The sequence below is a fragment of the Erpetoichthys calabaricus genome, chromosome 14 (genome assembly GCF_900747795.2).
Source record: "Erpetoichthys calabaricus chromosome 14, fErpCal1.3, whole genome shotgun sequence".
NCBI lineage: Eukaryota > Metazoa > Chordata > Cladistia > Polypteriformes > Polypteridae > Erpetoichthys > Erpetoichthys calabaricus.
Genome location: NC_041407.2, coordinates 60,394,319 through 60,406,926, shown reverse-complemented (window position 1 = coordinate 60,406,926; position 12,608 = coordinate 60,394,319). Strand labels below are relative to the sequence as shown.

General features: G+C 39.2%; 1 protein-coding gene across 4 annotated transcripts in view; it reads left to right on the top strand.

The window, feature by feature from the left end:
• Positions 1 to 3,803: 3,803 nt before the first annotated feature.
• LOC114664461 (nuclear GTPase SLIP-GC-like) overlaps positions 3,804 to 12,608 on the top strand; it is a 35,562-nt gene continuing 26,757 nt past the window's right edge. For 2 of the 4 annotated variants that reach the window (XR_007933423.1, XM_051918737.1), the window contains exons 1-5: positions 3,804 to 3,906; positions 5,989 to 6,827; positions 8,148 to 8,231; positions 9,688 to 9,796; positions 12,256 to 12,481. Coding sequence is in view for 3 of the 4 variants with exons in the window: in XM_051918737.1 (XP_051774697.1) it covers positions 3,881 to 3,906; positions 5,989 to 6,827; positions 8,148 to 8,231; positions 9,688 to 9,796; positions 12,256 to 12,481 (1,284 nt within the window). In the remaining variant the exon portion in view is untranslated. Of the gene's footprint in view, positions 3,920 to 5,967; positions 6,828 to 8,147; positions 8,232 to 9,687; positions 9,797 to 12,255; positions 12,482 to 12,608 lie in introns of all 4 variants that reach the window. The other 2 variants (XM_028818560.2, XM_028818558.2) reach the window with 2 other exon arrangements.

The following is a 12,608-nucleotide window of genomic DNA, read 5'->3' as shown; positions in this document are numbered from 1 at the left end:
TACCTCTAACAAATTAAATTTTCCCCTCACAAGCACGCAAAAACAGGTATGTTAAATAAGTAAATATATTAAATGGAAAACAAAACACTACTGCACACTCCCAACATAGAAAAAATATATATGTATATCCCTCCACCAAAGCAGCAACGTGACAACACCATATACAGTATATATTGTGAAATATGGCTGGCTATTTATCCCGGCCAATATCCCCAGGCCGGCAGATGGAGCCCTCCTTGCAGCATAGAGGTACCCCGAATGCCAGCAGGGAATTATGGACAGGACTTTTAATGCACAGCCCTGCTGGATACCACGGGGGCTGCCAGGAGTCGCTGCAGGGAGGCCCAGGGATTGTTATTTGCACCATAACCCGGAAGTGCATCTTAATCACAGCGATACAAGGAATGACATGCTTCCGGGGTGAAGAAAAAGGATTTTTATCTGACCCATGTGTGTCCCATGTCACGTGGACCAAGAGGGAGAAACACTTCCGGGTTGAGGACTATAGAGGACACCCTGCCCGGGATTGGTTCCTGCCTTGTGCCCTGTGTTGGCTGGGATTGGCTCCGGCAGACCCCCGTGACCCTGTGTTCGGATTCAGCGGGTTGGAAAATGGATGGATGGAATTATTGGACTTTTTATCTGGTGTCTGACGTTTGGTCTGAGGGTTCAAGGGGTCGACAGTGCCTCTATTTGTCACAATATATATATATATATATATATACACAATAACAAACCCTCCCTTGCCCCTGTAACATATAACAAACAACACGAATAACAACAATGAATGAATACGGAATGAGTGATCGTGAACTTGAGTCCGAGTATACAACTGTCCTGAAGGCGGATGACTGGTCAACAGATATGTGATGTGTTTGTATTTCCCGGAACAAATGGAACAACCTCACCGTGAATCCTCGGCATGTGGTGGATGATGTAGTCTGACCCCGGGGTCTCTGGCGATGAGGGAATTGAAGTAAGTCTGGCGGAATGAAAATAAACTGGATACAAAGCGCGATGTGGAAAACAGCAGGTAAACTTGATTTGTAGTTGTAAAGTGAAATCTGCATCTTTCTCCTCTCCTCCCCTCTCTGTTCCCGCCTGATTGTTTAAATAGTTGAGAGCCGGATGTAACTGATTGTGATTGAAAACAGGTGCTTTCCATCTTGGGGCTGTGGTCTCTTCCCATCGTCTGTCCCCCCTGTATTTACGGGGACGACATTCACTGACACACACATAAACAGCAAATGGGACGGTGTCAACAAAACGCACTCAGCACAAACTTTGACAACACTATTACTACTATGTAGCCCCGCTACAAGATGACATGTGTACAAACAAACGAGGTGCAAGGTGAAGAGAGAGGTGGAGAAGGCAAAGGAAAATGTGTATGTCGAGCTATATGAGAAGCTGGACACAAAGGAAGGAGAAAAGCACTTGCACCAAGTAGCTAGACAGAGGGACCTAGCAGGGAAGGATGTGCTGCAGACCAGGGTGATAAAGGATGCAGATTGAAATTTGCTGACAAGTGGGGAGAGTGTGTTGAAAAGGGGGAAAGAGTACTTTGAAGAACATATGAATATGAAGAATATGACAAAATGAGAGAGAGTGTAGGTTGGATGAAGTGGAGATAGCAAATCACAAAGTACCGGGGATCAGCAAGGCTGAAATGAAGGAAGCTGTGAAGAGGATGAAAAGTGGAAAAGCAGTTGGCCTGGATGATATACCAGTGGAGGCATGGAAATGTTTAGGTGAGATGGAAAAGGAGAAGATGCTTGAGGAGTGGAGAAAAAGTATATTAGTACCAATTTTCGAGAATAAGGGAGATGTGCAGAGCTGCAGTAACTACAGGAGTTAAAGTTGATCAGCCTCACCATGAAGAAATGGGACAGAGAGATCGATGCTAGGCTGAGAAGAGAGGTGTCAGTCTCTGAGCAGCAATATGGTTTCATGTCTGGAAAGAGTACTTCAGATGTGATGCTTGCTTTAAGAGTGTTGATGGAAAAGTACAGAGAAGGTCAGAAGGAATTGAATTGCATGTTTGTGGATTTAGAGAAAGCGTATGACAGTGTGTCAAGAGAAGAGTTATGGTACTGTATGAGGAAATTGGATTTAGCAGAAAAGTATGTGAGGATGATGCAGGATATGTATAAGGACAGTATGACTGCAGTGCGGTGTGCAGTAGAAATGATAGCCTGGTTCAAAGTGAAAGTGGGATTACATTAAGTATTGGCTCTGAGCCCTTTCCAGTTTGCAATGGTGATGGACAGGTTGACAGATGAGGTCAAAAAGGAATCTCCATGGACTACGATGTTCGTGAATGATATTGCGATTTGTAATGAGAACATACTGAAGGTTAAGATGAACTTGGAGAGGTGAATGTAAGCACTGGAGAGAAGGTGAATAAAAGTCAGTAGGAGTAAGACAGAGTACATGTGCGCGAATGAGAGGGAAGGTGGTGGAAGGGTGAGACTTCAAGGAGCAGAGGTGGTGAAGGTAGACAAACTTAAATAATTGAGTTTAACAGTCCAACAGTCCAAAGCAACTGAGAGTGCAGACAGGATGGATTGAGTGAAGAAAATTGGCAGGAGTGATTTGTGATGGAAGAGTACCTGCAAGAGTGAAAGGGAAGGTAGTGAGACCAGCTATTTTGTATGGTTTATAGACAGTGGCACTGACTAAAAACAGGAGACAAAGCTGGAAGTGGCAGAGTTGAAGATGCTATGATGTTTGCTCAGAGTAAAGAGGGTAGACAGGATTAGGAATGAGTGTATCAGAGGAACAACACAGGTACGACAGTTTGGTGATGAAGTGAGAGGGGATAGATTGAGGTGGTTTGGGCTCTTGCAGAGTGGAGATGAAGGATACATCAAGAAAAGAATGTTGAGCGTAGAACCGCCAGGCAAGAGAAAAAGAGAAAGGCCAAAGAAGAGGTATATGGTTGTGCTGAGGGAGTTTGAAAGCTCTTTTATCTCTCAAAGAACAAAGTAGGAAATTTGAATGCTGAAAACTCTAGAAAAATTAATAAAAAAATTAATCACAACACCACTTTTTGTTAGGCCTGCAAAGGGCTGAAAACTACTTCTTAAGTTTGGGGTGAGGCTCATTTTGATACCACTTCAGTGGTATGGACACATCCTATGAGCAGCACTGGGAACTGTCACAGACATCCCCTATCACTTCCCAGTTGTTAGCCAATGCCCAATGAGGATGGCAGGACATGATAAGAGCGGAAATGAAAATCAGTCAACTACAACCGATACATGCACTTGATCTCACAAAATGGCTTACTGCAATCCAAAAAGCGGACTCCGCACCAGGGAACAATGCTAGGATGAAGAAGAAGAAGAAGAGGCTCATTTTGATAATAGGCCTCAATGGACTACTGAAGTTTACATCTAGAGGCCAAGCAATAATCTGAGTTTTGTGTGCCAGGCAGATTCATAAAAAAAAACAATAATCAAATATAGCAAATTCACATAAAAACAACACTGATAGAAACCAGAAAGAACTGGAATGTAACAAATATTAACTGTGTGTACTGTCAGAAAGATCTTTATAGAACAAACATGTTTACCTTATAAAACTACAAAGAAGTTAATGAGGCAAAAGTGAGGCAAGGTTACAGAACAGGATAGGTTAGGTGGCACATTTGCAGCTAACTCTCTGAGTCAGTGTAGTCTAAGGTGGCATGTAGCATTTACAGGAAAAGGAGGAGTTGTTAAAAATGTGACTGAACAGGTTACAAATGAAATTTTAGAGAGAACAAGTGTGGCATATGTGATCAGATGAGCTGAAAGTCCCAGCTAACATTTTCTCTTCAACAGTGAGCAGCGCAGATTTTAAAGGGCTTTCCTTTGAGAGTCAGCAAGAGACCTGGATGGCCTTGGTACTTGCAAGTATTAAGTTTAACCATGAAGTTGGAACTTCTTATTCATAAAATAAATAATAACAGGTTTTACTTCCTTGCTTATTGCAGTTGCAGCTTACGTATTATTGTGTTAGGATATTTTGCTTCCTTATTTCCTTAAAAAGCTGTCTGGTAATGAATTTGAAAGATCAGGGTAGTCAACAGTGAATCACTTAGTTTGATACTATCTGCACTACAGTGTTAGTGTATTCATCACAAATGAGTAATATAAATATCATCTTTGAACTGAAACAAAAATGTTGAGGTATACACAATTATTCTCGTTCATTAATTTTACCAAAATTGTAAAACATACAAAGGTAGCAAGAAAAAAGGATGACTCCTCCTATTTTGATAAAAAAAAGTCTATTAACATCCAGAAACAGCTGCTTGGTTTTGTGGGTTTCTTATAGAAAAGTCTTGTTTATAATGTCTCAACAAGCGAGATTGGTGTTTTTGCAGATACATCCTCTATTTATGCCTCTTGTTCATGTCATCACAGAGAAGCACAGTGCACTTTTTGAAATTTGACATGCTGCACATTTTCCACACATAGACACACTCAACCTCTCCATTGTGCATATTGTTATGTACCACAGGTAAATCTCACTGAAAGTTGCCACCACGCCATTACCTTGAAACAGCCCTTTCCTGTTTCTTGATTTCTGCATTAGACATTCAGAATGTGCACAATCCCTCTTTAGGATTTTAAATTGAGAAGATTGTCATCATAGTTAGCAAAGTGGGGACTGCACTACCAGAACATTCTGGCAACTCGGCAAAATGTCTACACTTGACAGGACAGGAGTCAGGTGACTTTTCTTTTTTTACTATAGGTAGACACGTGTAGAACTAGTGCATGCAAATACATCCAGACAGGGGTAAACACCTGTGTTCTTGCATCAATGGCACATACAGTAGTTTATACAGTTTGTTTCATGCATTTTATTTTGGTGAAGTGAAACAGTGAGTTTTGCCATGAATTCAATTTCGCACAAATCGTTTCTCTCATCACTGTAATCAAGTCTTCATGATGTGAATTGTGGTGTCTCCTGGGAGACAGTCCTAGGAACTATACAACGCTTCTTGGCGTACTCTTAACTTCCTTTAGAAATTCTAAAATGGTATGTTTGCTCTTAAGAATAATGTTAAAAGATGTTAAAACCATGCATGAAAATGAAGATTGTAATTTTGGCTTTGAAAATGTTAAAGTCTCAGGACCACAAAAAATGTATGTGAGGCAAAACAATTTTAACAGAAGGCATCTTCACATCCTAGGACTATACCTTTCTTTTTGAACATGGAGGCATTGGCCAAAGTGTAAGCTGCATCCCGCTTTGTAGATATAAGTAATTTACTGATAATGTTCTACAACCTTGTCCACAAAACAGAATCAAGTATCTCCGACTTATAGTCGTTATACATGAAATGTATAATGTTGTAGAATGTAGAAAAATATGAATAGATATTTAATGTTTGCTTGGTAAATATTGTATATGATGAATGTAATTCAGCGGTAAGAATCAAATATTGTATATTTATATACTAGATCAGGGTTTTTCAAAGTCAGTCCTGGGGGCCCACTGTGGCTGCAGGTTTGTATTCCAACCAGATTCATAATCAGCGACAACAACTGATAACACTGAGCTCATTTAATTAGCTGGCATTCAATAAATATATTGAATATACTGTATATATATATTATCAAACTTAGTTTTCTAATTTCTATATATTATTCCCAAAAGACAGAACTTGGGAAATAACAGTTTATTTAATTAGCCCATGAGTCTAATTAAAAACAGAAGCTGATTGGCAACAAAAACCTGCAGCCACAGGGAGTCCCCAGGACCGAGTTTGAGACGCTCTGTACTAGATCATTATAAGGATTGCAAATATTAACTTTAAATACTAAAATACAAGCTACAACAGCTGCGGTTAGAATTAGTATTTATCACTTAAAAATATATCTGTAAGCACAGTATATTTATAATTTCTAATTTACATTTTGCAGATATTGATGTTATTTAATATTATCTTATCTTATGCTTCCCTTTCAGGGCCATAAAAGTTGTTTGAAGTGATAAAAGAGTTCACAACACAATGGATCAAAATGCTCTCAAAGATATGATGCAAAAGTTTTTCAATGCTCAACAGGAGGCAGTGCGAAATAGGAGAGAAACTGAAACAATAACTAGCCCATTAAATTCTACCATATCTGAATGCCCTGAGTCAAGATCTGGTCCCTTGATTAAGATGACCCTACAAGATGACCCTGAGGCCTTCCTAAAAATATTTGAGCGAGTGGCACAGTACTATTCCTGGCCCAAGGAGACATGGCCCATTAAATTAGCTCCACTTCTGTGTGGTGAAGCTCAGTTGGCCTATGCTGATTTGGATGATATAAGTGCGCAGTCCTATGCTAAAGTCAAAGAAGCCATTCTGCATCGCTTTAGGCCGAATTCTGACTCTTACCGACAGCAGTTCCATTCACTAAAGTTGCTGCCTGGACAGTCTCTCCGTGCTGTTGCTCAGAAATTAAAGAACTTGGCAAATAAGTGGCTTATGCCTATGGAAACTGACAAAATGAAATTATTTGACAAAGTTGTGTTGGGACAGTTCTTGGTGATTTTGCCAAAAGAAGTTCAGGATCAGGTGCAGATGCAGCAGCCTGAAGATCTGGAATCTGCAATTAAATTTGCTGAGGAATTGTCTGAAGTTTTATCAGGCACTGAAGAAGGTCCTTCTCAACAAATTTGCAGATTAGCAAATGACCAAAGGAATAGCCCAACATCGTCATGTATGCCTGATAACATTCTACCCTCTAGAAAAAGAGCAGCTTTTGTGGTAAACATCCCACCTAGACTCCAGGAAAAGGCTGCATCTCTGAGTCATGATGACTGGCCATTACAACAGAAAAGTAAGAGCAAAAGCAAGTGAAAGGGGTTTCCTTTTGCCATTCCATTAATTTAATAAATTTATAGAAATTGTCTGTAAGTGGAGAACCTTTAAAGTTTGAAATTCTCATCTAAAACAGATAATACTTTTCACTGTTCTTTAAATATTGTCAGTCAGTTCTAATTTTGGATATTTGAAAAAACAACAAGTACAAAAATGTGCAGAATGTTGTATGCAACAGTGGCTTATATATTGTTATCTGAATGAGCTATGGAAGTAGGAAACTATAAATGCTTATAAATACACACACAGGGATGGATTTGTTTTCAATCCTATTTTTTTATTTGTAAAAATGTATCTATTTGTATGGAATGATTACAATAAAACCAATAAAATTAAATAAATAAATACACACGCACACACACACCCACACACACGTACTGTATTGTGTCTGGGTGTGGGAATGACAGCTCAAGACAATAGGAAAGAGTTTGTTGTTCTTTTTAATCACCCGAAGAAAGGAAAAAAGAAGTAAAAAAAACAAAAACAGTGCCCATAGGCGCATGCCTCTCCTGCAGGAAACCTTAAACAGGTTTAAATTAGTCAGGTCTTTAGCAGAGCTCCATCTCGCAGGTTGCCCTGGCCAAGAAATGATGCCTCCTTCTGGACTGCCTGGGATCTTACTGCAGTGGGACTGGAAGGGGCGGAACTAAGTGTCTTCACTGGGCGGCTTCTCTGCACTGCAGGGAAAAAAGGAGAAGACAGCATCAGTGGCAACACCCCCTCACGTCTCAGGGGGGTAATATACATACCTTGACTGAGCCTGCAAGGAGGCCCTCTGACACCCATGTATGACAATATGCAATGGCAAACTGAATGGCAGAACAATAATAAATATGAACTTTAATAGTTTGATCCAAGAGACTGTTTATTTAGAGCATTTCTTTTTGTCTGATGTACTGTTTTTATAATTTAATCGCTCTCCTGTAAAATGTTGTATTTTATTTCCAAATGGATAGTAAAATTTATGTGATGTTGTTTTCTGTGAAGCAACAGTAAATTAAAAGAACAAGATTTTAGGATTTATTGGCTGAAGCCTGTGATGCACCATACTCATGATTAAGACTTTATTCCACTAAACGAAAGAGAACATTTTTAATTATTACATGTAGTACCTTAGCACTACTGTGCTTTTATTAATGGTAAGGCTACAGTGGGTTATTTTAGAAATATAACTTCTTTGTTGATGAATTTATTTTGCTGGATGTAATCACAGGGATATTTTTGTAAAACACTCTTAACTACAGCTTGTTCATTCCTGTCTTTTTTTTTTTAATTTAAGCTAAAAAGAAATTTATAGAAGATTACTCATCTACTGCTAAAAAAAGGAGATCGACTCATGAAAATGAAGATCCTCTGAAAAGCTGTAAGGATACTTAAAAATTCAAATCACAGATATTCTTTTTATACTACAGCTTTAAAACTGCAATCAGTTTTGAGATCTGTAAGAAAGTACATGTGAGTCAACATGAAATGCCAAATTATACTAAGGAAGAGCAAGTAAAACTGAAAGTGTTTTTTAGAAAGAAAGCAAGAAAGTGGAAGAAAACAACACTAATAAGAAAAATGAACCTCAGTCAACCATAAAAGGCCCTCCTGAACCTACAGAGGGCTGACTAACAGAAGTGCTGGGAGTTCATTCATAAAGTAGGGGTCCCCGCTGCAAACTATTGGCCTAGGGGACTTATTTGTAGTTCTTCTATGTCCTACCATCATATGATAATGCACTGAATAGTTACATCCAAGGATCCATGTATTTTTCTTTAGGCTTTCATTTCTGCAATAGCAACTTAATATTGGCGTCCTGTCTAGAATAGTGTATTGTAAATTGTATGAGGGATTTTCAAAAAGTTCCTGCACTTTTTTTTAATTCTATTTATTAAGAGTTTCAAAAACAAATCACTTTTTCTACATAGTCACCTTCGTTTGTGATGCAGTTTTCCCAGCGCTGTACAAACAAAAATATAAAAGTGCGGAAATGTTTTGAACGTCCCTCGTAATTGTGGCAGAAACAATCCCTAATGTTTAAAAACATTCATATTGCATAACTACCAAGTAAGAACATTGTTAAATTATTCAATCTGCTTGATGCTATTGCTGATTTCCTTTTGTCCTAACCTGATAAGAAGCAATTTACCAATAACAATAGCATCTCAGCAGATAAGATCTGGCACTTTCAAGCTGATATGGCAATAAACCTGGGTAAGATATTATGACAATCAGCTATTATCTAATCAAATGAGCTTCATGGGCTGAAGGGTCTCCTGTCATTTACCAAATTTCTTATGTTTTCATAAACACATCTAAAGCTAGCAATTATATATGCAAGCATTAACACCAAAAATAATGTTATGAAATAAACTATTGTATTAAAAAACAAAATACTGAATATATACAAAGAGCCCATTTTTACCTCCATGGAGACATCTCAGGTATCTTCAACTTCATATGATTGGCTGATGCATTTTGGAGATCCTACTCCTTTCTCAGAGCCAGATGTCTAGATTTCTAGACTAGCAGCTTAAATATTAACCTGTAGTTCTCATATAAATAACTAATAATATGCTCACTTGCAAAGCTATTTTTTTGTTGTGTTTATGACTTGGCAGTTATTGTTATATATTCAAGTGCTTAAACAGGTATCAATAAAACATTTAAATCATTATATACTGAAAAGCCTACATTATCAATACTTTGTCACAAGTGAATTTAACACTAAAGTAAAGAAATGCTTAGTTATGCTCAAAATGTCTTAGTGCTGTGGTAATTTTATTATGATTAACAAAAACTTACAAAAAGATTTACTAAAAACTTTCCTTTAGGTTATAAAATGGAAGACACATCAAGAGATATTATATCAAGGATGTCTCAAAAATTAAAAGATTTATCCTGCACTGGAAAAAATGAAGCTTCCTTTTTAGAAGAGCTGAAGTATGTACACTTTTATTTTATTTATATGTTTGCCTACCTATGTGTTTTCTGCATTGCCACTTCTTTAAATATGTTTTCTGCACATATTCAGCACAAGGGGGCTCGGCCCCCTGCTCGCTTCGCTTGCCTACCCCCGGCGTTTTGAATCCATGCCCGCTGGGCAGCCACGTGTGAGGATGACGCACGTTTAATACGGAGCGTTCGCCCGTGTCACTCTGGGGCCCCCCACTGTTAATACGGAGCTCCGTCTGTACTATTATGCGGTGCATTGTGGACTACTGCGGACCCCGTAGTGTTTCCCGTTTCAGTTTGTATCTCGGTCACTCGAGCTTTTGAATTCCGGTCTTCATTATCTGTAACCTGCTGTCCATGTGTTTGGCACCCTCGTTTAACCTGTTTATGACGTTTTACTTTGCTTTCTACTCTGTCTTTCATTTCTGATATTGCTTTATTCTGCTTTTGTTTCAATGACACCTGGTCCATGGTGAATATATTTTCCCTTTTTCGAGTAATAATTTTCATTTGTTTGCGATACTGTGATGTTTATCGTACTGTTAATAATGCATCACTGTAATGTGATTCACCTATGCTGTATAGTTTGGATGTGTGAGGATGACGTATGTTTAATACGGAGCGTTTGCCCGTGTCACTCTGGGTCTCCCCACTGTCACTACGAAGCTCTTTCCGAACTATTATGCGCTGCATTGTGGAGCACTGCGGACTCTGTAGTGTTTCCCGTTTCAATTCGTATTTCGTTTAGTCGAGCTCTTTCTTTTTGGAGCAGTGCCTGCCTGGTCTGCGGCATTTCAGACGCACGTTGTAGGCGCCTGCGTTCATTAATTATATCCAGGCAGGTGCGTGTTTGTATCTCGGTCACTCGAGCTGTGTCGTGTTGAATCCGTGCCTGCGTTGCCTACGCAGTTTGAGATGTGCGTTGTAGGCGTCCACGTTCATTAGATCTGTCCACACGGGCTCGGTGTCGAAGCTGTGTTAGTTGTTGAGCTGTTTGGTTTTGGAGCTGAGACAGTTTTGCTTCCGCGGTTTCAGATGCGTGTCCGTACCATCTCGGGTTTCTTGTATGAACCTTTGTGGACTCCGTAGTGTGTCCCGTGTGACTCGGGGGCGGGGTGTTGACTCCTCTTGTTTTACTATGTCTCCTCCTGCGCCTTGACCATGCATTAGTGCCACTCACAATATGGCGGCGACGTCTGCACCTTCCGTATTATGTCGGTTTTTACCATGCTGTGTAGGCGCGTTTGCCTTTTGTACTTTACCGTGCCTTCCGACGCACGATGTAGGTGCCTGCACCTTCCGGGTCCGCCTCCGCTGTGTGGTGTGGACGTTTAACTGTCGTTGTTTCTGCCTTTATATTATGTATCTCGGTGTGCATGTGTTTCGTGCCTAGGTTTTTTTGAACCTGTTGCATTCCAGTTTTCATCATCTGTAACCCGCTCTCCATGTGTTCGTCCCCGTTCTTTAATCCCTTTATAAAGTTTGTTTCCTACTCTGTGTTTTATTTCTGACCTCGCTTTATCCTGCTTGCGGCATGTCAGACGGTTCGTAGTCTCTCTCGTTTTACTCTGGGGAGGGGAGCTTTGTTCTGTAACCTGCTCTCCATGTGTTTGTCCCTGTTCATTAACCTCTTTATGACGTTTTACTTTGTTTCCTACTCTGACGGTTCATAGTCTCTCCCGTTTTGCTCTGGTGCGGGGGGGGGGGGGCTTTGTGTGGTGCCTGCGCACGTGCGTAGTCTCTCCCGTTTCACTCTGGGGGGTGGCTATGTGTGGCACCTGCGCACTATGTCTTTTGCGTCCACGGGCAGGTCCCTGCGTCCATATCTGGTTTACCATCCTCGTTTAGTAATATGGATAATAATGAAATAAGGCCAAAATGAATTCAACAGCTTTATTCAAAAGCATGTTAGATTATTGTCATTATTAAATGCATTATTTCAGTATTATTTTTGAATGTTTTTTGACAAAAGCAAGAAACCAATATGCACTGTTTGTTTGGCTCATTTAAACTGATCTAATAAGAAAGAAAAATTGAAAACTGTGGATGTAATATTTTGTATTTTTTTAATCCATTTTCAAAATGTGCAAAATGCTAAAGCTGTTCCGGCATAATAAACTTTATAATTACATACTGTATATTTTTATTATTAACTAAACATAATGATTTGAAATATGAAATCCTCACTTTATAGTTTAATATCATGGCTAATGTTTATATTTACTGTTTCAAGGTGATAAGGCATTTAAAAAAAATATATATTTGTAATTTCTTGTTGACCGGATTGTTACTGTGCACCCAGAGGAGTGACACATGCATTGGGAATGGGAAGAACGCAGTCACTGGTTACACTCATTAGCATCATACTGCCATGCGCTGCTATTTTACACGTCAAACCCTTGTATTCCAAAAACATACTAAAAGCATTTTTTCATTTACCTTTTCAGAGGAAAGATCTTCAATTTAAAACGAAAAAACATTTATGAGGAAATATTCATTGGAATATTTGGCAAGACAGGAACTGGAAAGAGTTCACTGATTAATGCTCTTCTAAATGAATTATGCTTGCTACCCACATCATCAAGACAAGCTTGCACATCTTGTATCGTCCAAGTGCAGGCTCATGAAAACAACTACGAGTACAAAGCTGAGATTGAGCTCATCAGCAAAGAGGTGTCAACTGTTCTAAATAATATACAAATAACAGTTTGTAAAAGGCACTTGAACACTTGTCTCTTTCTGTTGTTTATCTTATACTCTCTCAATATTTCTGTAAAGCCTCATTTTTTACTATGAAAAT